General features: G+C 43.1%; 3 protein-coding genes across 7 annotated transcripts in view; 1 reads left to right on the top strand and 2 right to left on the bottom strand.

Moving 5' to 3' along the window:
• Window positions 1-2285, bottom strand: part of LOC135545441 (PDZ and LIM domain protein 7-like) — a 105304-nt gene extending 103019 nt beyond the window's left edge. Inside the window, exon 1 of the mRNA XM_064973057.1 lies at window positions 2127-2285. Coding sequence (XP_064829129.1) covers window positions 2127-2156 — 30 coding nt within the window. The 5' untranslated portion in view covers window positions 2157-2285. The remainder of the gene's footprint in view (window positions 1-2126) is intronic.
• Window positions 4-23271, top strand: LOC135545442 (clathrin light chain B-like). 5 transcript variants are annotated; one of them, XM_064973062.1, is made up of 7 exons: window positions 4-62; window positions 11478-11533; window positions 11608-11691; window positions 12598-12715; window positions 14708-14819; window positions 20777-20830; window positions 21371-23271. In XM_064973062.1, the coding sequence occupies exons 1-7, from the start codon at window positions 5-7 to the stop codon at window positions 21540-21542; spliced, it is 654 nt and encodes a 217-aa protein (XP_064829134.1). In that variant the 5' UTR covers window position 4; the 3' UTR covers window positions 21543-23271. The 5 variants fall into 5 exon arrangements, with proteins under 5 accessions (XP_064829134.1, XP_064829131.1, XP_064829133.1 ...); XM_064973059.1 differs by lacking the exon at window positions 4-62 and adding an exon at window positions 10558-10966; XM_064973061.1 differs by lacking the exons at window positions 4-62; window positions 11608-11691 and adding an exon at window positions 10559-10966.
• On the bottom strand, window positions 23176-25034 carry LOC135545444 (HIG1 domain family member 2A-like). Its single transcript, XM_064973064.1, has 2 exons — window positions 24763-25034; window positions 23176-23953 (listed from the first exon to the last, which is right to left on the bottom strand). Exons 1-2 carry the CDS (start codon window positions 24941-24943, stop codon window positions 23790-23792), a joined length of 345 nt encoding a protein of 114 aa, XP_064829136.1. The 5' UTR covers window positions 24944-25034; the 3' UTR covers window positions 23176-23789.
• Between the last annotated feature and the right edge of the window lie 1897 nt (window positions 25035-26931).

Raw genomic sequence — 26931 nt, 5'->3', positions numbered from 1 at the left:
CCACATGAGTCACAGAGAGGGGGGCAGCAACGGAGAGAAGGAGCAGGAGAGCGAGAGAGAGGGTAAGAGAGTGAGCGAGGGACAATCAACTACGCATATTTTCTGGTTTCTCACAAAAGAAAAGCCAAAAGATATTTAGAACGGGAGGAATGGCAGAGGAAGAGGGGTGAAGACCACTGAGGAACACATTCCTTCCAGAGGGCATGCAGTACAGCAGTCGATTATAACCTCAACCAAACCAACAATTAGAATATAGGACATCAAAGGCCTTAAATCTGATTGGACCTTTCCTCTATGTAGTGAAAAAAAGTTAGTTTGATTTACGTTGAAAAGTAAATCCAAAGAACTGATCATGTCTAGGCTACTAGATCATGTCTAGGCTACTAGATCATGTCTAGGCTACTAGATCATGTCTAGGCTACTAGATCAGGCTACTATCCCTTAAAACAAGTCAACACAACAAGATTCTGCTATTGCGAAATGCTGTCTGCACTCTGTTTATTTTACCTTTATTTAACTAGGCAAGTCAGTTAAGAACACATTCTCATTTTTAATGATGGCCTAGGAACAGTGGGTTAACTGCCTGTTCAGGGGCAGAATGACAGAATTGTACCTTGTCAGCCCGGGGGTTTGAACTTGCAACCTTCCAGTTACTAGTCCAACGCTCTAACCACTAGGTCTACCCTGCCGCCCTCTGAACTAGCTCCTGGTAGTGTGTTCATATATCCTACATATCTAAATATGTGTTAAATCTAGACTGATGTAACGTGTGAAAAGTCACACCAACAAAACTTAAGGGATGGTAACAAATAGAGAAAGTCCATAAGAACAGCCAGCAAGAGGTCCTGTAAATAGATACTACAGTATGACTACTACTTGTCAATAGACTACAATACGGCTTGTCAATAGACTACAATACGGCTTGTCAATAGACTACAATACGGCTTGTCAATAGACTACAATACGGCTTGTCAATAGACTACAATACGGCTTGTCAATAGACTACAATACGGCTTGTCAATAGACTACAATACACCAAATGAATATTTATGTAGCCTAAACCCGTGAATCAAAATGAAAAATGAAGAGTTAAATACAATTAAAACAAAGCTTCAATTGCACATGACAAAATATTGACACAGACTGACCAGCTGAAAGCTATGATCTCTTATTGATGTCACTTTTTAAATCCACTTCAAAATCCATATAGATGAAGGGGATGAGACAGATTAAATAAATTGATTTATTTAAGCCTTGAGAAAATTGAGACATGGATTGTGTATTTGTTCAATACAGAGGTTGAACGGGCAAGACAACATATTTAAGTGCCTTTGAATGGGGTATGGTAATAGGTGCCAGGCACACCGGTTTGTTGCAAGACCTGCAACGCTGCTGTTAAAAAATTAAAAACGCTCAACAGTTTGTGTGTATCAAGAATGGCCCACCACCCAAAGGACATCCAGCAACTGTGGGAGGCATTGTAGTCAACATGGACCAGCATCCCTGTGGAACGCTTGACACCTTGTTGACAAAATTGAGCCTGTTCTGGAGGACAAAATGTATGTATCTTCATTGTGATACATAAAAAATATATAAAAGACCAGCATTCACTAGAATATACACTGAGTACACCAAATATTGGGAACACCTTCCTAATATTGAGTTGTGTTTCCATTATCAATCAACTGGTGCTATTCAAATATATGTTTTAAAAAGTTCCATCCATAATATTACGGCTCTTACGCACACTACTAACATGGATAGGATACAACACCATACAATACAGACAGACTCTTGTAAAAACGAAGGAAAACTGTTACACAACTTTGGAAAAAGTCCAGGTTTTGGTCATTAATATTATGGAAGGTGATGAAGAGAAAAGGCTGCGGGATCAAGACTCGATCCACATTGAGGTCAAGACCGCAGAATTATGTCGCCGCCGGGAAAGTTTTAGTCCACCAAAACAGAAACTTTAATATCATACTGTATTATCATTGTAAAGTTATACAGTCTAGCGTCAGACAAGGGTATATTTTTATAGACTTGGCTACAACATACTTCCATGGATCCATAGTTGCGTTTATAAGTTAGAATACGCTTTCTCCATTATCCCACCATTATCCTACCTCCTTATCATTATGGGGACCGCCGGACATCGTGTCGACCTACGGTAGATCAGATCTGAAAGAAATGTGTGAATCAAACACGTAAACTTCAGACTTCCTCAACCTGGACGTCAGGAACACTGTGGATCTCTTTTTCTTAAGCAGCAACCAACGTTCATTCTCTGCTTCTTCGATGGGGTTTAACTGCGGTTGGCATCCAATGTAAATGGTGCGTTACCGCCACCATCTGGACGGGGTGTTAAATAGGAAAAAAAGAAAAAAAAGTATTGTCATTTTTAAAATGTAATCTTTATTTAACCAGGCAAGTCAGTTAAGAACAAATTATTATTTACAATGACGGCCTACCCCGGGCCAATTGTGCGCCGCCCTATGAGACTCCCAATCACGACCAGATGTGATACAGCCTGGAATCAAACCAGGGACTGTAGTGACACCTCTTGCACAGATGCAGTGCCTTGGACCCCTGCACCACTCGGGAACCCCAGGAAAGGGGGAAAACGACATCATACAAAAACACGTCAACTAACAAAGGTAACAAAATACATCCCTACACTGGCCTGTGATGGGGCTCCATCCCTACACTGGCCTGTGATGGGGCTCCATCCCTACACTGGCCTGTGATGGGGCTCCATCCCTACACTGGCCTGTGATGTCACGATCCTTCAGTTGATGAGAAACACACACACACACACACACACACACACACACACACACAGAGAGAGAGAATCCGATGGTGAAAGACAAGATTCAAACCTACAAGACAACATGCAATGGTCAAACTGTAAGTCTGGATGAACTGTTGAATGCAGAAGAGGCGATCATTCGCGTCACCCAAAGACGAAGATTCCGAGTGGAGATCTTGACTTTGACAATGACTCCATCTACAGTCCTTTCTACAGAAAGGAAGTGGCACTTCCTAAGTTGAATCCAGTTTTGGATGGAGTTCTCAGTGTCGGAGGACGTCTGTGTGAAAGGCAGCTATGCCTTGAAGAAGTCAAGGACCCTGTCATTCTCTTCAATGACCTTCACATATCTACACCCATCCTCCGCTTACATACATTAACAAACAGGACATGGGCGAAAGGATTCACGTGCTCTCACTTCTCCGTCAATGGTATTGGATCACCCAGATTGGTTCGCAGAAGATGGTAGATTTGCCACTTGAAAAGGATCATTCCAGACATCTCACCATTTACCAATGTAAGGTGTGGATTACTTTGGTCCTGTACAAATCAGAAAAGACGAAATGTTAGAGTGATATCTTTTATCTACATGTATGTCCAGTAGAGAAATACACATTGGCATTGCTTACTCTCTGTTGACACGGACTCGTGTATCAACGTCATAAGAAGATTTTTGTGCAGAAGAGGACAAGTGCATCACGTAAGACTGGAAAATGGGACTAACTTTGTTGGTTCCGAGAGAGAAGCTCTACTTGATTTAAACCAAGGCTTGATAAAAGATGCTCTACTTGATTTAAACCAAGGCTTGATACAAGATGCTCTACTTGATTTAAACCAAGGCTTGATAAAAGATGCTCTACTTGATTTAAACCAAGGCTTGATACAAGATGCTCTACTTGATTTAAACCAAGGCTTGATACAAGATGCTCTACTTGATTTAAACCAAGGCTTGATACAAGATGCTCTACTTGATTTAAACCAAGGCATGATACAAGATGCTCTACTACAGGAAGGAACGCAGTGGAGTTTTAATCCACCTGGGGCGTCAGGGAAAGGCTCATTGGGATGATTCCCAGAGGTGCTCCATTCTGTCCTGAAACAACAGATCCTAGATGAGGAGGGATGGCACACCGTGCTGTGTGAAGTAGGGGCCATTCTAAAATCACCACGGTAACCAACGACCCCCTGGATCTAGAAGCATGTTAGAAGTCTAAGCCTGTCCTTCCCCCTAGAACCTTTAAAATAGAAAAAAACGACATGTACGTCAGACGACATTCGAAGCTAGTCCAGTACAAGGACGACTTGTTTTGGAAGAGAGGGACACAGGAGTACCTGCCATTCTGGCAGGAAAGACAAAAGTGGAGTAGAGTGAAACGCAGCTTCCGTGAAGGAGATGTTCTGGTCATGAACCCCACGGCACCACGTAGTGTCTGGATACTTGATACGGTGGTTGAGACCAAGCCTGATTCCAAGGGGTCAGTAAGTGTAGTACACCTGAAGACAAGAACCAACATTATAGAAAGACCAATATCTCCCAGATCTGTCTGCTGCAAGAAGGTGCAGTCTAAGAAGTAGGCTTCTTCAAGTTAAGCTTTCATACCAAGTCATATTGGGGCCGGCGTGGTGCTGCTGATTGGCAGCGATGCTCCACAGACCCTGCTGACAACGACAGTGTTGGAGATGAACCCCCACACCACTGGGACCCAATTGGTGTGGGTCTCTGGCGGTCTCTTAGGGGAAGGTGTTGACAACCCGGGAAAGATTGGCTGCCCTGCTGTTACTGCCCACCTCATCTACATATGAGAACATGCAGGAATGACACACTGGGTGGTACAGGATGCTGCGTTGTACGACCCGTAAACCTACTACAGAACTGACCTTGGTATTGGCTGATCTGGGGCTAAGCTACTACAGAGCTGACCTTGGTATTGGCTGATCTGGGGCTAAGCTACTACAGAGCTGACCTTGGTATTGGCTGATCTGGGGCTAAGCTACTACAGAGCTGACCTTGGTATTGGCTGATCTGGGGCTAAGCTACTACAGAGCTGACCTTGGTATTGGCTGATCTGGGGCTAAGCTACTACAGAGCTGACCTTGGTATTGGCTGATCTGGGGCTAAGCTACTACAGAGCTGACCTTGGTATTGGCTGATCTGGGGCTAAGCTACTACAGAGCTGACCTTGGTATTGGCTGATCTGGGGCGAAACTACTACAGAACTGGCCTTGTTATTGGCTGAGCTGGGGCTAAGTGCTAGCAACCTCTGGTCCTGCCAATCATCCCTCCATGAAGACACACACATTGTTGGCTCCTTTTTTTGCATTTGTATAATTGTTTCTTTCCTAAGTCAGAGAACAATTACAGGGACAGTGTGTAGGAGCCATTTTGGCCTGTTTATGTGTTGTCTGTCAAGTTTGTATTGTACACTAGAGGGCACTATATGTTTGGGTCACTGGTCACCTGTGTATATAGGTACCACAGGTGACCAGGAATGGGTGAGCACCACAGGTGACCAGGAAGTGTTAGACAATCATTTTAAAATCCATAAAGTGAGTGTGGAAGAGGTGAGAAATTATTGCTGTCAACATTGACAAGCCACCCGGGTCTGACAGCTTGGATGGAACATTACTGAGGATAATTTGTAAGAGCGTCTGCTAAATGACTTAAATGTAAATGTAAATGATAATAGCGGACAATATTCCCACTCCTATTTGCCACATCTTACATTTAAGCCTACTAGAAAGTGTGTGCTCTCAGGCCCGGAGGGAAGCTAAAGTCATTCCACTATCTAAGAATAGTTACTGTTACTAACCCTTAGTAAAGTTGTGTTTTACCAGATATAATTTGTTTACTGTAAAATACCATTGACAGACTTTCAGCATTCTTATAGGGAAGGACATTCAACAAGTCCAGTACTTACACAAATGACTGATGATTGTTTGAGAGATATGATAAAATGATTGTGGGTGCTGTATTGTTAGACTTCAGTGCAGCTTTTGACATTATTGATCATAGTCTGCTGCTGGAAAAACTTGGGTTATGGCTTAACACCCCCTGCTACAATGTGGATCAAGAATTACCTGTAACAGAACACAGAGGGTGTTCTTTAATGGAAGCCTCTACAACATAATCCAGCTGGAATCAGGAATTCCCCAGGGTAGCTGTCTAGGCCCCTTACTTTTTTCAATCTTTACTAACGACATGCCACTAGCCAATGTGTCTATGTTAGCGGATGACTCAACACTATACACGTCAGCTACTACAGCGACTGAAATGACTGCAACACTTAACAAAAGAGCTGCAGTTAGTGTCAGAATGGGGGCCAAGGAATAAGTTAGCCCTAAATATATCTAAATCTAAAAGCATTGCATTTTGGACAAATACTTCAGTAAACCCTAACCTCAACTAAATCATGTGGAAATTGAGCAAGTTGAGGTGACTAAACTGCTTGGAGTAACCCTGGATTGTAAACTGTCATGGTCAAAACATGTTGATACAACAGTAGCTAAGATGGGGAGAAGTCTGTCCATAAAAAAGCTTCTTAACTTCTTGGTGACAGGGGGCAGTATTTTCACATCCGGATGAAATCCATGCCCAAATTCAACTGTCGTCTGCTACTCATCCCCAGAAGATAAGATATACAAATTAGTAGATTTGGATAGAAAACACACTGAAGTTTCTAAAACTGTTTGAATCATGTCTGAGTATAACAGAACTTATTTAGCAGGCAAAACCCAGAGGACAAACCATTCCAATTTGTCACTTTTCAATGGGTTTTCATTGGGAATCCAGATTTTTAAGGGACCTTTATGCAGTTCCTACCGCTTCCACTGGATGTCACCAGTCTTTAGAAATTGGTTGAGGTTTTTTTTTGTGTAATGAAGAAGTAGCCCTGTTCAGAACGAGGGTCACTTGTAGTGTACTGTTAGATAGAGGCACGCGACCAGAAAGCTAGCTACAGTTTGTTTTCCTCCGGTATTGAACAGAGATCATACCTTCTTCAATTTTCTTTTATTTACGTTAAACAAATACCTAAAGTTGCATTACAAAGGTAGTTTGAAATGTTTTGGCAAAGTTTACAGGTAACTTTTGAGATATTTTGTAGTCACGTTGCGCGAGTTGGAACTGGTGTTTTTCTGGATCAAACGCTGGATCAAACGCACCAAATGAATGGACATTTTGGATATATAGACGAATTAATCGAACAAAAGGACCATTTGTGACTCCAATACGTCCCATAAACAAAAGAAGCTCGTCAAAGGAATTATATTTTTATTTCTGCATATTGTGTCACGCCTGCAGAGTTGAAATATGCTTCTCTTTCTTTACGGAGGTGCTATCATCAGATAATAGCATCGTTAGCTTTCGCCGAAAAGCCTATTTGAAATCTGACATGTTGGCTGGATTCACAACAAGTGTAGCTTTAATTTGCTATCTTGCATGTGTGATTTAATGAAAGTTAGATTTTTAGAGTAATTTATTTGGCACTCTGCATTTTCCCTATTTGGCGCTCTGCATTTTCCCTGGTTAACAACACTATCAACAAGGCATGTCCTACAGGCCCTAGTTGTCACACCTGGACTACTGTTCAGTCATGTGCTACAAAGAGGGACTTAGGGAAACTGCAATTGGCTCAGAACAGCACGGCTGGCCCTTGGATGTACACAGAGATCTAACAATAATATGGCTGCCAATCTCTCCTGGCTTAAAGTGGAGGAGATGTCGACTTCATCACTACTTGTTATTTGTGAGAGGTATTGGACATGTTGAAAACCCTGAGCTGGCTGTTTAAATGACTAGCACACAGCTTAGACACCGATGCATACCCCACAAGACATGCCACCAAAGGTCTCTTCACAGTCCCCAAGTCCAGAACAGACTATGGGAGGCACACAGTACTACACAGAGCTATAACTACATGGAACACTATTCCACATCAGATCAATGCAAGCAGTAGAATCAGATTTAAAAACAGATAAAAATACACCTTATGGAACAATGGGGACTGTGAAGCAACACAAAAATTGGCACAAACACATAACATACGCACTATACACACACACGGATTTTGTGTTGTAGATGTGTGATGGTGGAGTAGGGGCCTGAGGGCACACAATGTGTTGTGAAATCTGTTATGAATGTATTGTAGTGTTTTTAAAATTGTATCGCTGCCATTAGCTGCCTAGGAATACAAATGGAAAGCACAGCTTGGAAAGCAGTTTAGGAAGCACAGCTTAGAAACCACAGCTTGGAAAGCAAATGGTTCCTTCTTAAAAGAGAATACTCTAATCTGTTTGGCGTATGTGTAATGGATGTGAAATGGCTAGCTTCGGCAGCGGTGGTGTGCGCTAAATAGCGTTTCAATCGGTGACCATCACTTGCTCTGAGACCTTGAAGTAGTAGTTCCCCTTGCTCTGCGATGGGTAACGATGCTTCGTGGGTGCCAGTTGTTGATGTGTGCAGAGGGTCCCTGGTTCGCACGAGGGGACGGTTTAAAGTTATACTGTTACATACGCTACCAAAATATTTGATAAACTTCCAAATAGGCCTATTGTTTTTCAAAGTAAAACGAGAGAAAGAAAGACAGACAGAGAGAGAGGGACAGAGAGACAGAGAGAGAGGGACAGACAGAGAGAGAGAGATAGAGAGAGAGAGAGGGACTTTTGTCATGAGTGCATTGGCCATCACCAGTGAGTGAGCTGTGCATCATTGGGCGAGTCAGTGAAACTGGAAAGCATTATTATGACTATAATATCCTCCTCATATTATAGCCTACAATGAGTCTTCACACACCTTGGCCTAGGCTACTGATGGATTCAAGACAAGGTCGTTATTATTGATCTCAGATTGACAGTGTCAAAGTAGCCCGTCATTTCAATCCTTTGTGTGGTAATATGTTGCTTTCTGGGAACTCGGAAGAAAACGAGGTCGAATCCTAACGTCAGTGATCTTCAGGCCGGACCGTTCTAAACTAATTTCCCCAGTCGGAGCTCATTTTTGAACACTGGTCACTTTGAGCACTGTGCCACACGTTGGCTCTCCATTGAACCCGCGGTTTCACGCATTCTGGACCAGTGGGAGGAGCTTAGGCTGCATTTCAGTCACCAAGTCCAGTGAACACTGCTACATGGCTGAGGGTTTATACTCCATGTACAGGGATCCTCAAAACATATTGTATCTGACTCTTTTGAAGTCAGTGCTGGGTGAGGTACAGTTGGCCATCAAGGCTTTTGAGGGAAAGCAAGTAGATCCTCTTAAACTACTTGACAGCTTGGTTAGCCTGATCAAGTCTGTGAGCAGCAGGGTGCTGAATCCACTGGCAAATGTTGATGTACTCAAAGGGCCAATAGATGGACACATCAGTCCCAAGCCGTACCTTGGTTACCTTTTTGAGTCAAATGCAGCTGAGCTCCACCTTGTGCATAAGGATGAAAACAATGTCCGAAAGCGGTGTGTAGCCTTCACCATCTCGCTCAATAATGAGTTGAGGGTGAGACTGCCGGACAACATCGAAGCATTGCAGTACATGTCAGTTTTCAATGTGGAGGAAACTCTAAAGCACAATAAGAGCCCTGGAGAAATTGGCTCCTCCCCTGCAGAGATAGACAAGATGGTCCAGCAATGGCGTGCCATCCATCTTAGTAAATGGAATGAGACAAACACACTGGGCTTCTGGAGTTCCGGGATGCAGCTGATATCAACCTGTTCCAAGAACTTGCCATGGCTGCTGTGTCTGTGTTGTCCTTGTCACACTCGAATGCTGAGGTCGAGCGAGTATTCAGCCAGATGAGTGTGGTAAAAAGCAAACTGAGAAATGGGATGTCCTTGCAGACCCTTAACTCCATCCTGTACATCGATATGGACTGAAGCCGTCTGGTGAGGCTTGCTGTGAGCACCATCTGCCTGATAATGTGTTGCAGCTTTTTGGCACATCAGCTGCTTACTCATTTACATTTATTATTTATTTTCTTTCTGTGAGCCAGCACAGCCTCTGTGTGTGTGTGTGGAGGGAGGGAGGGAGGGAGGGAGGGAGGGAGGGAGGGAGGGAGGGAGGGAGGGAGGGAGGGAGGGAGGGAGGGAGGGAGGGAGGGAGGGAGGGGAGGGGGGGGAGGAGGGGGGGACACACACAATTAACCTGAATTAGGGCCAGACTAGTTACCATAATGGTTCTCACATTGCCATTGACAGTTTTTTTCTATTGTCTCTTTTTGGTCCATTAGGTTGTTAATGTTGATTGTATACAAAAAACATTATGGTTAAAAATGTTCATGATTTACTGTGACTTGTTTTAGGCTCCTACATGAATCATAAGGTTAAAAACCAAACCAAATTAAGAAAACTAAACTAACAAATATTAAAACGAAGTAACTCTGTCTCACTTTTTCCAGTCCCAAGCCCAGATAAGAGGATGGTTGGAATTGTGACATAAGAAGAAAGACAGAAGAAATTTCATTTGTAGTTCTAAACATATTTAGGGTGTTTTTTTACTCACTTTTTGTCTCTCCCATGACGTTATTCCTCTCTCCCACTGCGTCCATTACAATTGCATGCACATGGCCAATTATACAAATTAGGTGATGAAGTCATTTAGTGACTTCTAGGACAGCCAATAACTACTTTCCTTACTGAGGAGATGGCAACACTGCTTCAGATACCAGTTGGGTAATAGAAGTGCATTTCTCTGTTTCTCCAGCAGATAGAGACACTTCCTAATAAACCAAAAGGTTGGAAGTCCGTGTGGCAGGGCTAGGCAAATTGAAAGTGAGCAATCATGAATCATCACAGACAGAAAGAAGCTTGCTTAAACGTTCGTCCTTATTCATTCTTCTATTAGCTGATAACCGTTAATGAAAAAGTTCTGCACGATTCAGATATTTCCATCATCATAACTCCTCTCTCAGCTGAATTAATTGATAAGCCAGCAAGATAACAATCAATAATTATAACGTTAGATACATTTCACTTTTGAAAGATGGCTGATGCAGATTTGGGGTTTGCATCTGACAACGGAGTGCTGCCTGTCGAGGTGGACCCAGCTGCAGCTTTCTTAGCTCAGCAAGAAAGCGAAATAGCGGTGATAGAGAATAACGAGGCCGGAGTCGGGGCTTTGCAGGGATCCGCCGAGCAGCAGCCGGCGGCCGATTCACCTGTACAATATGGTAAATAGTTAACTATGCTAAGTTAGCATGTTAACTAAAACTAACTCCTAACTAGAAGTACATAAACGAAGACAATACAATAAAATAACTTTTATTAGTACCATAACTAGGCAGTTCATTCTTACCAGACAACTTGTTAAGTTAGTTTGTTTTGGCTAAGTTTTAGCCTGGCTTTTTAGTTAGCAAAGTGGCTAACGTTAGCTTGTTAGTTGATTGACAGCTTTCCATGTAAACAGTCATGTTATTTGGAGCAGCAGCACATCACACACTTAGTTGAATTATAAACTCAAGTTTGTCCGATATAATTGTTTGGATGTGATTGTGTAAATGTATTGAAGTTACCCTCAGGCTAAATTGAGGCTAGTTTAGGTTACTGCCCGTGCAGGTGTTTCTGCATTCTTGTCACTTATCTATCCACCCCTAGAAAGCAAATGATGACTAGCTAGGTTAGAATAATGTAAAGCATGTCACTTGTTTGTTTAACGCCCTTTTTCTTTGTTTCATCTGCCAGATGCAGGGTTTGCAGAGGCATCAACAGCCACGGTAAACGGAGACATGTTTGAGCTGGTAAGAGAATAACACTTCTAAATGAGAATTCACATTTATAAGAAAAACATGTTTTTGGACTTGTTTTATTATAGGTTAGTTTTGTAAGTGAGGCAGTACCTATAGCAGTACCTATGGCAGATGACAACACACCTGAAATAGGTACCTCTTTCTCAATGGTAAGTGATTTGTTAACAAGTAAATCTGCCAATATCCGATATTTTTATGTCCTGGGAATTGTTTCTTACAACATCGTGCTAATCACATTAGCCTACGTTAGCTCAACTGTCCCGAGGAACGGGACACCGGTCTTGTAACTTAAGAGGTTCAAATTCCTCCACATTTCAATGACTCAAACCAACTATACATTGTAGAAATGAATATACAGATATGGAAAGCATTTTAATGAGAAATAAAAAGGTATGCAACATGAAAATATTGTCTCATTTACACATGTATGGACGGTCTCTAACTAGCCCCAAAGATAGGCTATCCAAAGTAAAAACTATTTTGCCACGATTTCACACCAGCTGGCTGAAGCTAATTGGTGAAAGAATTTGGCTAACTCTTCTCACCTGCCAACACACACGAGACACCCGAAACCAACTCACTTTTGAATTGTCATGGCTCCTGGTATTTCATAATGAGCCAAATCTAAATGAGTCCAAATCAGGACGTTCAGCAGTATTCTGCATTTGCTCCTCAGTGTCCAGCTGTTACTACTGAATCACCTGGTGGGCCTCATGCCTTATTAGTGCTGAGCAATTAGTGTTTCTTGAGATTGGTTTCAGTTCCATTTTTTTAATATATATTTTTGAAATAATCATAATGCTTTTTATCCCTCTCGATCGCGCATTGTCTTTGTCTCTGTGTCTGCTCCGCACAGACCGGACAAGTTTAAGCGGGCGCACAATGGATTATGGTCATTGTAGTTAATTACCATGTTTTCTACGCTAATCTATGTAGAATATCAGCCTGTTGGAAACTATAATTGGCAAAAGATCAGAATTGGGCTGCTTGTGTAAACTCAGCCTATGACTGGTGGTTCTTATGTGTCATTCCTGGTCCTGGTTCTCCCCCCCCAGGAGTCCAACGGTCCCTCGGACAGCTATGCGGCCATCGCCCAGGTGGACTCTCTGAGAGAAGAGCCTGAGAGCCTGCGTAAGTGGAGGGAGGAGCAGAAGGCACGGCTGGAGCAACTAGGTAAGTAAACAGCAGAGACTATAGTGTGGCCCAAATGGCATCTTAGTCCCTACATAGTGCACTACTTTTAACCAGGGTCCATAGGGCTCTGGTCAAAAGTAGTGCACTATGTAGGGAATACCGCTACGATACATACAGTCTCTACCGCTACGACACATACAGTCTCTACCGCTACGACACATACAGTCTCTACCGCTACGACACATACAGTCTCTACCGCTACGACGCATACAGTCTCTACCGCTACGACGCATACAGTCTCTACCGCTACGATACATACAGTCTCTACCGCTACGACACATACAGTCTCTACCGCTACGACACATACAGTCTCTACCGCTACGACACATACAGTCTCTACCGCTACGATACATACAGTCTCTACCGCTACGGCTCATACAGTCTCTACCGCTACGATACATACAGTCTCTACCGCTACGGCTCATACAGTCTCTACCGCTACGATACATACAGTCTCTACCACTACGATACATACAGTCTCTACCGCTACGGCTCATACAGTCTCTACCGCTACGATACATACAGTCTCTACCGCTACGACACATACAGTCTCTACCGCTACGACACATACAGTCGCTACGGCTCATACAGTCTCTACCGCTACGATACATACAGTCTCTACCACTACGACACATAGTCTCTACCGCTACGACACATACAGTCTCTAACGCTACGATACATACAGCCTCTACCGCTACGACACATACAGTCTCTACCGCTACGACACATACAGTCTCTACCGCTACGACACATACAGTCTCTAACGCTACGATACATACAGTCTCTACCGCTACGATACATACAGTCTCTAACGCTACGACACATACAGTCTCTACCGCTACGACACATACAGTCTCTACCGCTACGATACATACAGTCTCTACCTCTACGACACATACAGTCTCTACCGCTACGGCTCATACAGTCTCTACCGCTACGGCTCATACAGTCTCTACCGCTACGACGCATACAGTCTCTACCGCTACGACGCATACAGTCTCTACCGCTACGACGCATACAGTCTCTACCGCTACGACGCATACAGTCTCTACCGCTACGACACATACAGTCTCTACCGCTACGACACATGCAGTCTCTACCGCTACGACACATGCAGTCTCTACCGCTACGACACATGCAGTCTCTACCGCTACGACACATAGTCTCTACCGCTACGACACATACAGTCTCTACCGCTACGATACATACAGTCTCTACCGCTACGACACATAGTCTCTACCGCTACGACACATACAGTCTCTACCGCTACGACACATACAGTCTCTACCGCTACGACGCGTACAGTCTCTACCGCTACGACGCGTACAGTCTCTACCGCTACGACACATACAGTCTCTACCGCTACGACACATACAGTCTCTACCGCTACGACGCGTACAGTCTCTACCGCTACGACACATACAGTCTCTACCGCTACGACACACAGTCTCTACCGCTACGACGCGTACAGTCTCTACCGCTACGACGCATACTGCATTTTGTCCACTTATTGTCCACATTGACAAAGTGTGACACCTAAATGTCAAATGTTCCCTCTCCCAGCTTAAAAGCTACATGAAAGACCTGGGGGGAAAGAAAGTGAAGTTGATTAGTCTGTCTATTTGTGTGTGTGAACCACCCTTTATTCGGGTTCCACTCAGTGACTTGTCCTGTATGGTGTGATGGAGTTGGGCTTGTTCTTGCTGTATTGAATCTCCTGAGAAAAGAGCACCATCTTCTGTAGCTCATACAAATGCATTTCGGACTAAAACGTTTCATCCTGGGTAGTATTCATTCGTGCACACCGTAGCAAAACGTTTCGCTATTATTATTGGACATATTCAAGTAGTCCTCCCCATTTCCTTCTGTTTGCTTCCACTTCGTTCCTACTGAATAGGACCCTGGTATTGTGCACGTTCTGTTGATTGTGTATTGACCATCCTCATCGTTCCCTGTGTGTGAACCCTGAAGACTCTGCGTCCAAGGCAGCGGAGGCTGAGTGGAAAGAGAAGGCCAAGAAAGAGCTGGAGGACTGGCATGTGCACCAGAATGAACAGATGGAGAAGAAAAAGTCCAACAACAGGTTAGTTCCTAGCTAGCTCTGTTTAGTTCTACCATGGTTCGCTCAAAACTACAGGGATGCAAACTAGTCACCTTTTTGGTGAAATTCCCTGTTTTCAATCTGAAGTAGGTGTCCTACTTGATTCGTGTAGATACAATTAGAAAAGTTGGGGGGTTAGATCACTACTGGCTGTATGTGAATGAGTGCTGAGCGTTTGGACCAATGCTGGCTGTATCCAAGGCTCAGCCAATCGTTTTACATAACACAATGCATCAGCCTGCGCTCTGAAAGACAGTTTGCCAGTTAACTTACAGCAGTGCCCCCACAACCATAACGAAGAGGTACTGTAATAATAGAGTTTATGGTGTGAAAATTCACGGGCTCATAAAATCAGACAGCTAATGTTACAACATCAGATGAGCTGACGTTAGTAACCTAACCAATACAGTATTAACTGGTATATGACTCCTTGCCGTTCATCAAGTTATAACGCGTTAGTCGCTTACTGGACCCTGGCAATCTGTGTGAAATGTTAACGAACTAACTACTATCTGTGAACTGATGTTTTCCCTCTATAAAGTATGTGGTTAATTTTCAGAATGAGAGAATTAGGTGAAAATGAGTTGCTTGTTAAACAGGTGGATTCAGGGATGAAGTGTAGCTGGAGCAGGTTTAAACTGGAAGCCGCTGTAGAGGTGACAGAAACACCACACACTCCGTAATATTAGTGTTTTGTTCTTAAGACTAGGCAACAAACAACATTGGATTACTTTCTTTACATTTTTTTTTTTTTAATCTGTGAGTCAGGTTCACATTAACCACTATTTTACACACAGAGACTGATCATATAGATGATATTCTTTGTTGTTTAGTTAGTTAAAACCTGTATTCCCCCCCCAGCAGGGATTTATTGTTTCAGTGTCACCTGTTTGCATCCCTGAAACTAACATAGCAGGAAATACGAGTTCAGACAATATACAACCTATATCAGACAAAATAGTAGTAGTTAACTATGAGAATTAAGAGCGTTGATATGATCAGAATGTGTGTTTCCGTGGTTACTTCGTGAGATCAGATCAGGAAATAAGATGCGTTATAGTTTAGGCTTAAAGACTTTCGATAGACTGTCACGGAAAGTTTACTTTATTCATGTACCTAAAATATTTATTCTAATAATAACGACGTGGACAGGATTTCCTGGTAAACAGCTTAAACGGAGTGGAAACTGTGACAGCTGAGCTGACCTCTGCCCCCAGGGTTCCAATGTTTTGTTGGCCTGCTTTTTGGAGCAGATAGATATGCCTCATTATTCAGGATTGGTAAGAAATTCAGAGATCAGTTTGTATGCTTGAAGGATCAGTCGTTTGTGTCTATTTCTATGTCACCAAGCTGAACTGCCGTAAAACGTCAGACCTGTCGTTAAGCACCTGACCTGTCGTTAAGCACCTGACCTGTCGTTAAGCGCCTGACCTGTCGTTAAGCGCCTGACCTGTCGAAAAACGTCTGACCTGCCGTTAAGCGCCTGACCTGTCGTTAAGCGCCTGACCTGTCGTTAAGCGCCTGACCTGCCGTTAAGCGCCTGACCTGTCGTTAAGCGCCTGACCTGTCGTTAAGCGCCTGACCTGTCGTTAAGCGCCTGACCTGTCGTTAAGCGCCTGACCTGTCGTTAAGCGCCTGACCTGTCGTTAAGCGCCTGACCTGTCGTTAAGCGCCTGACCTGTCGTTAAGCGCCTGACCTGTCGTTAAGCGTCTGACCTGTCGTTAAGCGTCTGACCTGTCGAAAAACGTCTGACCTGTCGAAAAACGTCTGACCTGTCGAAACCTAAGGAAGTAACAAAATAACACGTAACTTCTCATTGCATTTGACTATTAACTGATGTTTAACTATTAATGACCTATTTTAATGCCCTCTTTAATCCTACACTTCAATTACTATCAAAGTATTTCCCTCTTTCTCTTGTCGTAAAGATATTTTATTCTCTGGGGGACTCTTTGCTTTTCTGTACTAAAACCAACCTTCTCTCATGCTTCCCAGCAGACGTTGTCAAAGTAGCAGCTTGTAACTATAGCTCCATTTCTTGCTGTTATGTGACGAGAGAGAGAGAGAGACTCTAAAAACCAAACATTCTGCATCCCAAATAGCACCTGGTTCTCTATATAGTGTACCACTCCAAGGCCTATAGGGCTCTGTTCAAAAGTAGCGCACTAAATAGGGCACGGGGAGGGGGGCCATTTGGGATGTACCCTGAGGCTAGAAAGGTCCATTGACCTATAAATGTCAGGTTGCAGTATATCTGGCCATTGTCTCGTCTAAACTGCTGACTACTGTGGACTATGATGGTTGAGACAATGTGTGTTTATCATAACAATGCAATTGGTTTGTCCTATACACTGACTGTGCAAAACATTAGGAACACCTTCTTAATATTGTGTTGAACTGCCTCAATTCGTTGGGGTATTAACAGCCAGGGCATGAACCCTACAAGGTGTCAAGTGTTCCATAGGGATGCTGGCCCATGTTGACTCCAACGCTTCCTACAGTTGTGTCAAGTTGGCTGGTAGTGGATCTCTACTAGAGGTCGACCGATTATGATTTTTCAACACCGATACCGATTATTGGAGGACCAAAAAGGCTGATAGCGATTAATCGGCTGATTTAAAAAAAAAAATATATATATATATATATTTAAAAAATATTTAATAATGACAATTACAACAATACTGAATGAACACTTATTTTAACTTAATATAATACATCAATAAAATCTATTTAGCTTCAAATAAATAATGAAACATGTTCAATTTGGTTTAAATAATGCAAAAACAAAGTGTTGGAGAAGAAAGTAAAAGTGCAATATGTGCCATGTAAGAAAGCTAACATTTAAGTTCCTTGCTCAGAACATGAGAACATATGAAAGCTGGTGGTTCCTTTTAACATGAGTCTTCAATATTCCCAGGTAAGAAGTTTTAGGTTGTAGTTATTATAGGAATTATAGGACTATTTCCCTCTACCATTTGTATTTCATTAACCTTTGACTATTGAATGTTCTTATAGGCACTTTAGTATTGCCAGTGTAACAGTATAGCTTCCGTCCCTCTCCTCACTCCTACCTGGGCTCGAACCAGGAACACATCGACAACAGCCACCCTCTAAGCAGCGTTACCCATGCAGAGCAAGGGGAACAACTACTCCAAGTCTCAGAGCGAGTGACGTTTGAAACGCTATTAGCGCGCACCCCACTAACTAGCTAGCCATTTCACATCGGTTACACCAGCCTAATCGCAGGAGTTGATAGGCTTGAAGTCATAAACAGCATTGCGAAGAGTTGCTGGCAAAATGCACAAAAGTGCTGTTTGAATGAATGCTTACGAGCCTGCTGCTGCCTACCATCGCTCAGTCACACTGCTCTGTCAAATATCAAATCATAGACTTAATTATGTCTAAATAATTAGTTCGCAACGATCCAGGCGGCCCAAACTGTTGCATATACCCTGACTCTGCGTGCAATGAACGCAAGAGAAGTGACGCAATTTCACCTGGTTAATATTGCCTGCTAACCTGGATTTCTTTTAGCTAAATATGCAGGTTTAAAAATATATACTTCTGTGTATTGATTTTAAGAAAGGCATTGATGTTTATGGTTAGGTATAGTCATGCAACGATTGTGCTTTTTTTGCGAATGCGCTTTTGCTAAATCATCCCCCGTTTGGCGAAGTTGGCTGTCTTTGTTAGGAAGAAATAGTCTCCACAGTTAGTTAGTTCACAACGAGCCAGATGGCCCAAACTGCTGCATATACCCTGACTCTGTTGCAAGAGAAGTGACACAATTTACCTAGTTAAAATAAATTAATTTTAGCAGGCAATATTAACTAAATAAACAGGTTTAAAAATATATACTTGTGTATTGATTTTGTTTATAGTTAGGTAAAGGTTGGAGCAACGACAGTCCTTTTTCGCTAAGCGCGCCTCATCGATTATATGCAACGCAGGACACGCTAGATAAACTAGTAATAACATCAACCATGTGTAGTTAACTAGTGATTATGATTGATTGTTTTTTATAAGATACGTTTAATGCTCGCTAGCAACTTACCTTGGCTTACTGCATTCGCGTAACAGGCAGTCTGCTCGTGGAGTGCAATGAGAGGCAGGTGGTTAGAACTTTGGACTAGTTAACTGTAAGTTTGCAAGATTGAATCCCCCTGAGCTGACAAGGCAAAACGACAGATTTTTACCCCTGAAGAAGGCAGTTAACCCGCTGTTCCTAGGCCGTCATTGAAAATAAGAATGTGTTCTTAACTGACTTGCCTAGTTAAATAAAGGTGTAAAAAAATATATTTTTTAAATCGGCCAAATCGGTGTCCAAAAATACAGATTTCCGAAATCTTGAAATCGTCCCTAATTAATCAGCCATTCTGATGAATCGGTCTTTGAATAGCTTGTTCCATCTCATCCCACAGATACTCGATTGGACTGGTTGACTGGGGACTGGTTGACTGGGGACTGGTTGACTGGGGACTGGTTGACTGGGGAAGGGTTGACTGGGGACTGGTTGACTGGTTGACTGGTTGACTGGGGACTGGTTGACTGGTTGACTGGGGACTGGTTGACTGGGGACTGGTTGACTGGGGACTGGGGACTGGTTGACTGGTTGACTGGGGACTGGTTGACTGGGGACTGGTTGACTGGGGACTGGTTGACTGGGGACTGGTTGACTGGTTGACTGGGGACTGGTTGACTGGTTGACTGGGGACTGGTTGACTGGGGACTGGTTGACTGGGGACTGGTTGACTGGGGACTGGTTGACTGGTTGATTGGGGACTGGTTGACTGGGGACTGGTTGACTGGGGACTGGTTGACTGGTTGACTGGGGACTGGTTGACTGGGGACTGGTTGACTGGGGACTGGTTGACTGGGGACTGGGCAGGCCACTGCAATAAGCTGGAGTCACTCGTGTTTGTGGAACCATCCCTGGACAATCCTTTTGGCATAGGGTGTTATCCTGCTGAAGAAATACACTGCTGACATGGAGGGATGAACCTGATTGGCAATGATGTTCAGATATCCTGTGGTATTTAAACCTAGAAAACGGTGCTCCACTTTCATAAAGGGGCCCAATGTGTGTCATGAAAACACACCAGCACTCCGCCTGCCTGTAACGTTGACATGAGGCATGATGGATTCATGTACTCGTGGTTTCCTCCATACTCTAGTCTTCCAATCGGCGTGAAACAGCAGGAACCAGGATTCATCAGACCAGGCAATTTTCTTCCAATTTTCAAGTGTTTTCGTTCCCACTGCTGTGTCTTGTTTTTTTTGGTGGGGGGGGGGTTCTGATAGACGTGGGACTCTGTAAGGTCGTCGTCAGCCAAACCCCCGTTTTAGTTTCAGAGTACAACGAGTTCTTTCATTAGTTTTATGTATCTGTCAGGTTGACTGTCTGTCGTCTGTTGCTCTGCATAACTTGTGACAGGCTCCCTTTGTCCTCTTTCATCAATGACCCGTTTTCAACCACTGGCCTGCCGTTGGCTTGGATGTCGAACCATTCTTGATACACACAGGAAAATGGTTGAGCGTGTGGGGGGGAACCCCAGCAGCGTTGTATTTTTTGACTCAAAACGATGTGCCTGTCACCTACTACCATACCCTGTTCAAAGGCACTTAAATATTTTGTCTTGCCCGTTCACCGTCTGAATGGCACACAAGCCATGTCTCAAAACCTTTAAACAAAATCCTTCTTTAACCCGTCTCCTCTCATCTACACTGATTTAAGCTGATTAAACAAGTGGCATCAATAAGTGATCATAGCTTTCACCTGGATTCACCTGGTCAGTCTATAATGTAGTGTTCACCCTCCTGAATCATGTTAGTTCTTGTCTCTATGGCTTCCTGTCCTACCAAACCTTAACTCTGCATGTTGTATGACACTGACTCATCTCTCTCTTCACTCCTTCTGTCTTTTGCTCTGAACACCTAGGCTTGCTGATGAGACTTTCTACCATCAGCCCAACTCTCAAGTGATAAACTTCGTGTAGGTTTTGGAACTCTTCTGTTTTTGGTTTAGTATTGTCTTGTCTTTTTTAAAGTTTGTTACCTGTAGTTAAAGGTGTTTGCATGTCCCAACTGTGAAACAAACGCATTAGTTAGGCTCCATTTTGGGTCCTGGAGGGACTGTATTTGACGGAGTCCATAAATGACGACAGCAGTGTTCATTGTCTTTCATGTTATCATTTCAGTTGTGAACATTTGCCAGAAATGCATGTAGCCTATTTTCAATACTGTGTGTAAGTTTTAGTCAAATGTACACCCACTGTGAGTCTGTGATGTGGAAGTGATTTGAGGGGCTAGGAGTCTGTGATGTGGAAGTGATTGAGTGTTTTGAAAAGATAAGTGTTTTGGCAGCATGGCATGTCAGTGGTACTAATCTCTGTGGGATGGTTTTCCTGACACGGATTAATAAAATGTTATTTCAAAGGAGATGCTTATTAGTCCAGAACCTTAATCTGTGTCTGGGGAAACTGTCCCCTCAAACACCTCGTCCAACACCTCGTCCCTTCCTCCCCTCCTGCAGGGCATCTGAAGAGGCCTTCCTGTCTGAGGCTGACGGCGACAGCCCAGGGACGGAGTGGGAGAGAGTGGCCCGTCTCTGTGACTTCAACCCCAAGACCAACAGGACGTCCAAGGACGTGTCCCGGATGCGCTCGGTCCTCATAGCCCTCAAACAGACACCTCTGGTGCGCTAGTACGGCCAACGGAACAGAAGGGTGGTGATATTTCCCCCTTCTTTTTTTTTAAACGCCTACTCTTGAGTTATGAACCTTGGTTTGCATTAAGGCAGAATGTTCTAGGCTCTTTTCATATCTACTCTTGGTTCAGGGTTCTTTACATGTTCAGACCCTCCTGTTTTCTGTCGGTAACATGTGGAGAGGAAAGGTATTGTCTCTCCCTCCATCTTTCCTTATTCTGATGTAATGCATCCAGTGGATGTGATATACCTCAATACCTTAACATGGATCGACTGCCTGCTCTGTCTTTTTAGCTTCCCATCAACAATGCTTCTATTAACTGACAATATGGTTTGCTGTAAATTCTTTATTAAACTTCTTCTCTCTCATAAAAGGGAGGGGGAGGGGCATTGGGTCAAACCTCTTATCTTTTAATCGTGATTCCTCTCCCCAATATTTAGGGTGTGAAGTGTTCTTTTATCAAATAACAGATTAGCTTCATCTCCACTGTAATTAGTATTTGATTTAATGTGTTGGTTGTAATGTAGCCAGTCCTGTTCAGGTACTACATATAGGAATAGGTTCTAAACCACACAAGCCCGTTTTTATATTTTATTTTAGTTAAGAATTGATTCACAGACTTATTAATTTACTGTAGTATAATATTGATTATTTAACGGTACCTAGTAATTTATCCTGACATTTTAGATGCTATGAGCTTGTTGGCCTTGCTGGACTTCGTACTCCTGTCACTGTTTGTGCTTTTGGCTAATGTTCATTGTTTCCTTCCCAAGCTTGACTATTTCATAGCCTGGTTTTCTCATCTGTTTTGTGTGCGGTCTTGCCAAAACGCCACAATGACCCTTTCTACATACGGTCTAGACGAAGGCCATAGAAGTTGACAGCATAAAACAGATCTGGGATCAGGCTAGCCAACGTAGTCTGTTCCAACAACATAGTGTCTTCCCATCTAAAGAATCCTGTCATTCTGAGGTTGATCCTCGGCACCACAAGAATTCACATAATAGGGGGCTTGTTATGTCATGGTTTTTAGGCCGAGGCTTCGGCTCCTTGGGTAACCCCCCCCCAGATAGATTTGATCTTATGTTATTAAATCAGCACCATTCACCAGAGTAGCCTGTTGAGACTGTAGAGAAACCCCACACGTGCAGAATCTTCGAGGACGTTGAGCCCCCCAGGGAAGAAAGGTCCAGTGAAGGTGAGATCCGCAGCCACTCTGAACAGAGTCCTAATCATGGCCATATTAAATGACATGAATGGACACTAGTCTAATGTTGAGTCATATTTCCAAACCACCCCTCCTTTTAATTTTCAGCTGCGTTTCCTGTGAATCTGTGATCAACTGTTATCCATTAGGATGGCATCATCCAGCCTCACACAGATGAGAATGTAACATAGGAACTGGAGAACTCAAACAAAGGGTTGTGTGTGTGAGGATTTAAATAAGACTGTCCTAAAAACAGAGGCTGTTTTGGGAAGACTGGAGACCATAGGCTTACTGTTAAAAATGCACTAGGAAAGCCCTGGGCTGTACCTTTGCCTCCCTTACCAGAGCCCCACAGTGACCGATTATCTTCACCGGTCCCCTACAACACCCATCTTTCTCTCAAGTATTACAGCAGACAAACTATGAATTTGTACATTTTTATTAAAGGGACAGGACTCTATTTTACTTTATGGCTAATACATGGCTAGTGGAACTGACAATACATGGTGCTAAAACAAATGTGCTTCTGAGTCTTGTTATAATTCTCTGTATTACAGAGGTGGATCTCTAACAGATAGCAAGTGGTAGTGGGTTGGCTGTGTGTCTACAGATGTGGATGGCTGCATTGCATTGGATATAGTTACACAATTAGGTTTTTAAACTCAAGGCAGTCTGTGCCCTGCTGGCTTTGCTAGCTGCAGAACAGGGTGTACATTTCATTTGACTGGATCAGCCCAAAGCGGTGAAGGAAGTCCAGAAAAAGGAGAGAGAGAAAAAAAAGTTGATTGGCCCTTTTTAAATATCTGTTATGTTAGTATTCAAACATTTCATTCCCACCATGCTTCTCTCCAAGGCTCAGAGGATAGACTGGCGGGAGGTTCCAAAAGGCCTGGGTCATATTCACTAGTCACAGAACGCTAGAAAACAGTCTGAAACAAGGAGGGACTTGTCTAATAAGAAACTCCTTGTTTTAGTTTTTTTCCCGTTGCAAAAAAATAACAAAATTTTTGCAGTAATGAATACAACCCTGATGTTGCTCAGTCTTTCTTCAGTGCGGTGGTGAACACGCCGAAGATGATAGCGACTACAGTGAAGCCTTGTGCGAAGATACGTCCTCTCATCAGGAGCTGGGACTGCCGGGTCTTGCCTTGTTTGAAGGCTCGGAGACCGTACATCAACGCTCCAGCTGTACCGAGACAACCTGAGAGGAGAAAACAATTAGGTTTTCCAGAAACGGTCTGAAAATAGCTGATGTGAAAGGAGGTGCATTCGGTAACTTCCATTTTGTTTCAAAGTGGTCTCAGTGTTTCTCCGTTTAGTTTTGGGAGACTGAAGGTGTACAATCCATTGTACTGTAAAAGAACAAGCACCCTTAAGATATTTTAGGCCCGATTGTGTGCAATCCACCCTGTAACCACAGGGGAAAGAAGAGCGACAGAGAGCACGCCCAATGTGTTGTTGTAGTGTCCGATGTGAATATAACGTAAAATAACTAACTATGTTATACTGACAGTTACTGACCTGTGTAGTCTAGCACCCAGTGTATGACCCATTGATTACACTAGTTTACCATTATAAATACATGTTTTGTTTTTTAATGAAAACTCCTTGACAAGGACAGTATGGCCCCTGTAATGTTTCATAATGGGGCTCGGAACACTCGGATTTGTTCCAATTAAATAATCAATGTTGACGCCTTTTACTGTACCTTATAGGGTCCACAAGGCCACTGTGCATGACACATCTTATTAAAACTGTAGCTGGCTGTAAAGTTACCAAATTAGCGGAAAAATGGATTGTATGCTGTTCCCCTGCTAGCTAGCAAACGAGTTAACAGAGTTAGCTAACTAGCTACAACAGTGTTGTCTCTTTGGTAAGTGACTGACCAAATGACAGTCTATTCAATGCCTGAATCATCTAATTTAGTAATAGTATGTATTGAATCCGAATAGATACAGCTGTGGACATTGGACCATTTAATAGACTTACAGTACCGCTTATGTAACTGACCTATAGGGACGAACGGGTTCTCCTTCGACTTCCTCATAAACTTCTCCTGAAACGTCTCTTCTCTGGGTCGAGACAGAGGTGTAAATCCTTCTATAACGGGGGGCTTGGATATGTCGAGCATTGGTAAAAGTGTGGTTGTCGCTGACTGTTCAGGGACAACCGGGGTAGTGGCAGAAGCCATGTTAGCAGAGTGTCTGTTCCCGAAGTTACGGATACCAGCTACACTGGGAGCGGATGAATGGTTCCGAACAAAGATGTTGAAAATGTGAGCGATGACCTCATTCGAGAGCTTCCGTAAATAATCACGCAAAGGACTCCATCCGGGTCACCTTTGACCACATGTATCAATGCAAAGAAAAGTGTTTGATGCTTGAAAGTATCGTAAAATAGAAAAACATGATCTTATCAATCATAAGTTATGACAAGGCCTGCCTTGTCCATTTTTCAGATAACAGAATATACATAAACTTAAGGAAACTTCACCACACTTAGTTACCAGAGTTGACCTTAGTTACCAGAGTTGACCTCAGTTACCAGAGTATACCTTAGTAGGAGATTATCTGTTGGATATATATATATAGTACCAGTCAAAAGTTTATTTATTTTTACAATTTTCTACATTGTAGAATTATAGAATAATAGTGAAGACATCAAAACTATAAAATAACACATACAGAATCATGTAATAACCAAAAATGTGTTAAACAAATCAAAATTGATTTTATATTTGAGATTCAAAGTAACTACCCTTTGCCTTGACAGCTTTTCACACCTGGAATGCTTTTCCAACAGTTCCCGGATATGCTAAGCACTTGTTGGCTGCTTTTCCTTCACTCTGCGGTCCAACTCATCACAAACCATCTCAATTGGGTCGAGGTCATCTGATGAAGCACTCCATCACTCTCCTCCTTGGTCAAATAGCCCTTACACAGCCTGGAGGTGTGTTGGGTCATTGTCCTGTTAAAAAACAAATGATAGTCCCACTAAGCCCAAACCAGATGGGATGGCGTATCGCTGCAGAATGATATGGTAGCCATGTTGTTTAAGTGTGCCTTGAATTCTAAGTAAACCATTGACAGTGTCACCAGCAAAGCACCTCCACTCCATCACACCTCCTCCTCCATGCTTCACGGTGGGAACCACACATGCAGAGATCATCCGTTTACCTACTCTGCGCCTCCCAAAGACACTGCGGTTGGTACCAAAAATCTCAAATTTGGACTCATCAGACCAAAGGACATATTGCCACCGGTCTAATGTCCATTGCTCGTGTTTCTTGGCCCAAGCAAGTCTCTTCTTCTTATTGGTGTCCTTTAGTATTGGTTTCTTGCAGCAATTCGACCATGAAGGCCTGATTCACACAGTCTCCTCTGAACAGCTGATGTTGAGATGTTTCTGTTACTTGAACTCTGTGAAGCATTTATTTGGGCTGCCATTTCTGAGGCTGTTAACTCTAATGAACGTATCCTCTGCAGCAGAGGTAACTCTGGGCCTTCCTTTCCTGTGTGCGGGTCTATGGTTATTTGAGCGATATATTTGGCTCTATGGTTCATTGACCGATATACATGGACAGATCATTTCATAAATGTTGATACACCGTGTAAGAAGGTGGTGAATCTTTTGCGCTCGGTCTCTGGTTATGAAGGGGGTGCTGACAGACCATAGTTGATGGATATTCATAGAACTCTGATCGGGACGACGATTGATTACGGTGTTTAGTTTATGGAACAGCAGCAAAGACTTGTCTTCAGAGGCTGGACAGCATCCAGTATACAGCTTTAAGGATATGCATTGGAGCACTTAAATCACCATCTGTATGTGTCTTACTAGTGGAGGCAGGTGAGATGCCTTTGGATATACGGTGTAAAAAAAAATGCCATTGGCTTATTGGTTGAAAGGCTGTGAGGTTGAGCATCCCACTGTTCTAGATGATGACTAATATACTAGTAGACAAGGCAGTGGTTTTGGTTGGACAGTTAGAAAGCTTGCTGATGAGAGTGGTTTGAGAGAGTTGGAGGTTGGCCCTTCTTTGGTAATAGATGTTCCTCCATTGTTACTCCCAGATCCTGTTGTTGATCTAACCTTGGTGGAGAAAAGGAAAGTATACTCAGTTGAACTGTTGGTGATAATAGTTGCCCTCCAGTGGGTGGAGGAGGTACAACCTGTTGG

Source organism: Oncorhynchus masou, chromosome 9 (assembly GCF_036934945.1).
Source record: "Oncorhynchus masou masou isolate Uvic2021 chromosome 9, UVic_Omas_1.1, whole genome shotgun sequence".
NCBI lineage: Eukaryota > Metazoa > Chordata > Actinopteri > Salmoniformes > Salmonidae > Oncorhynchus > Oncorhynchus masou.
The sequence above is the reverse complement of the archived record's forward strand: the minus strand, read 5'-3'. Positions and strand labels throughout refer to the sequence as shown.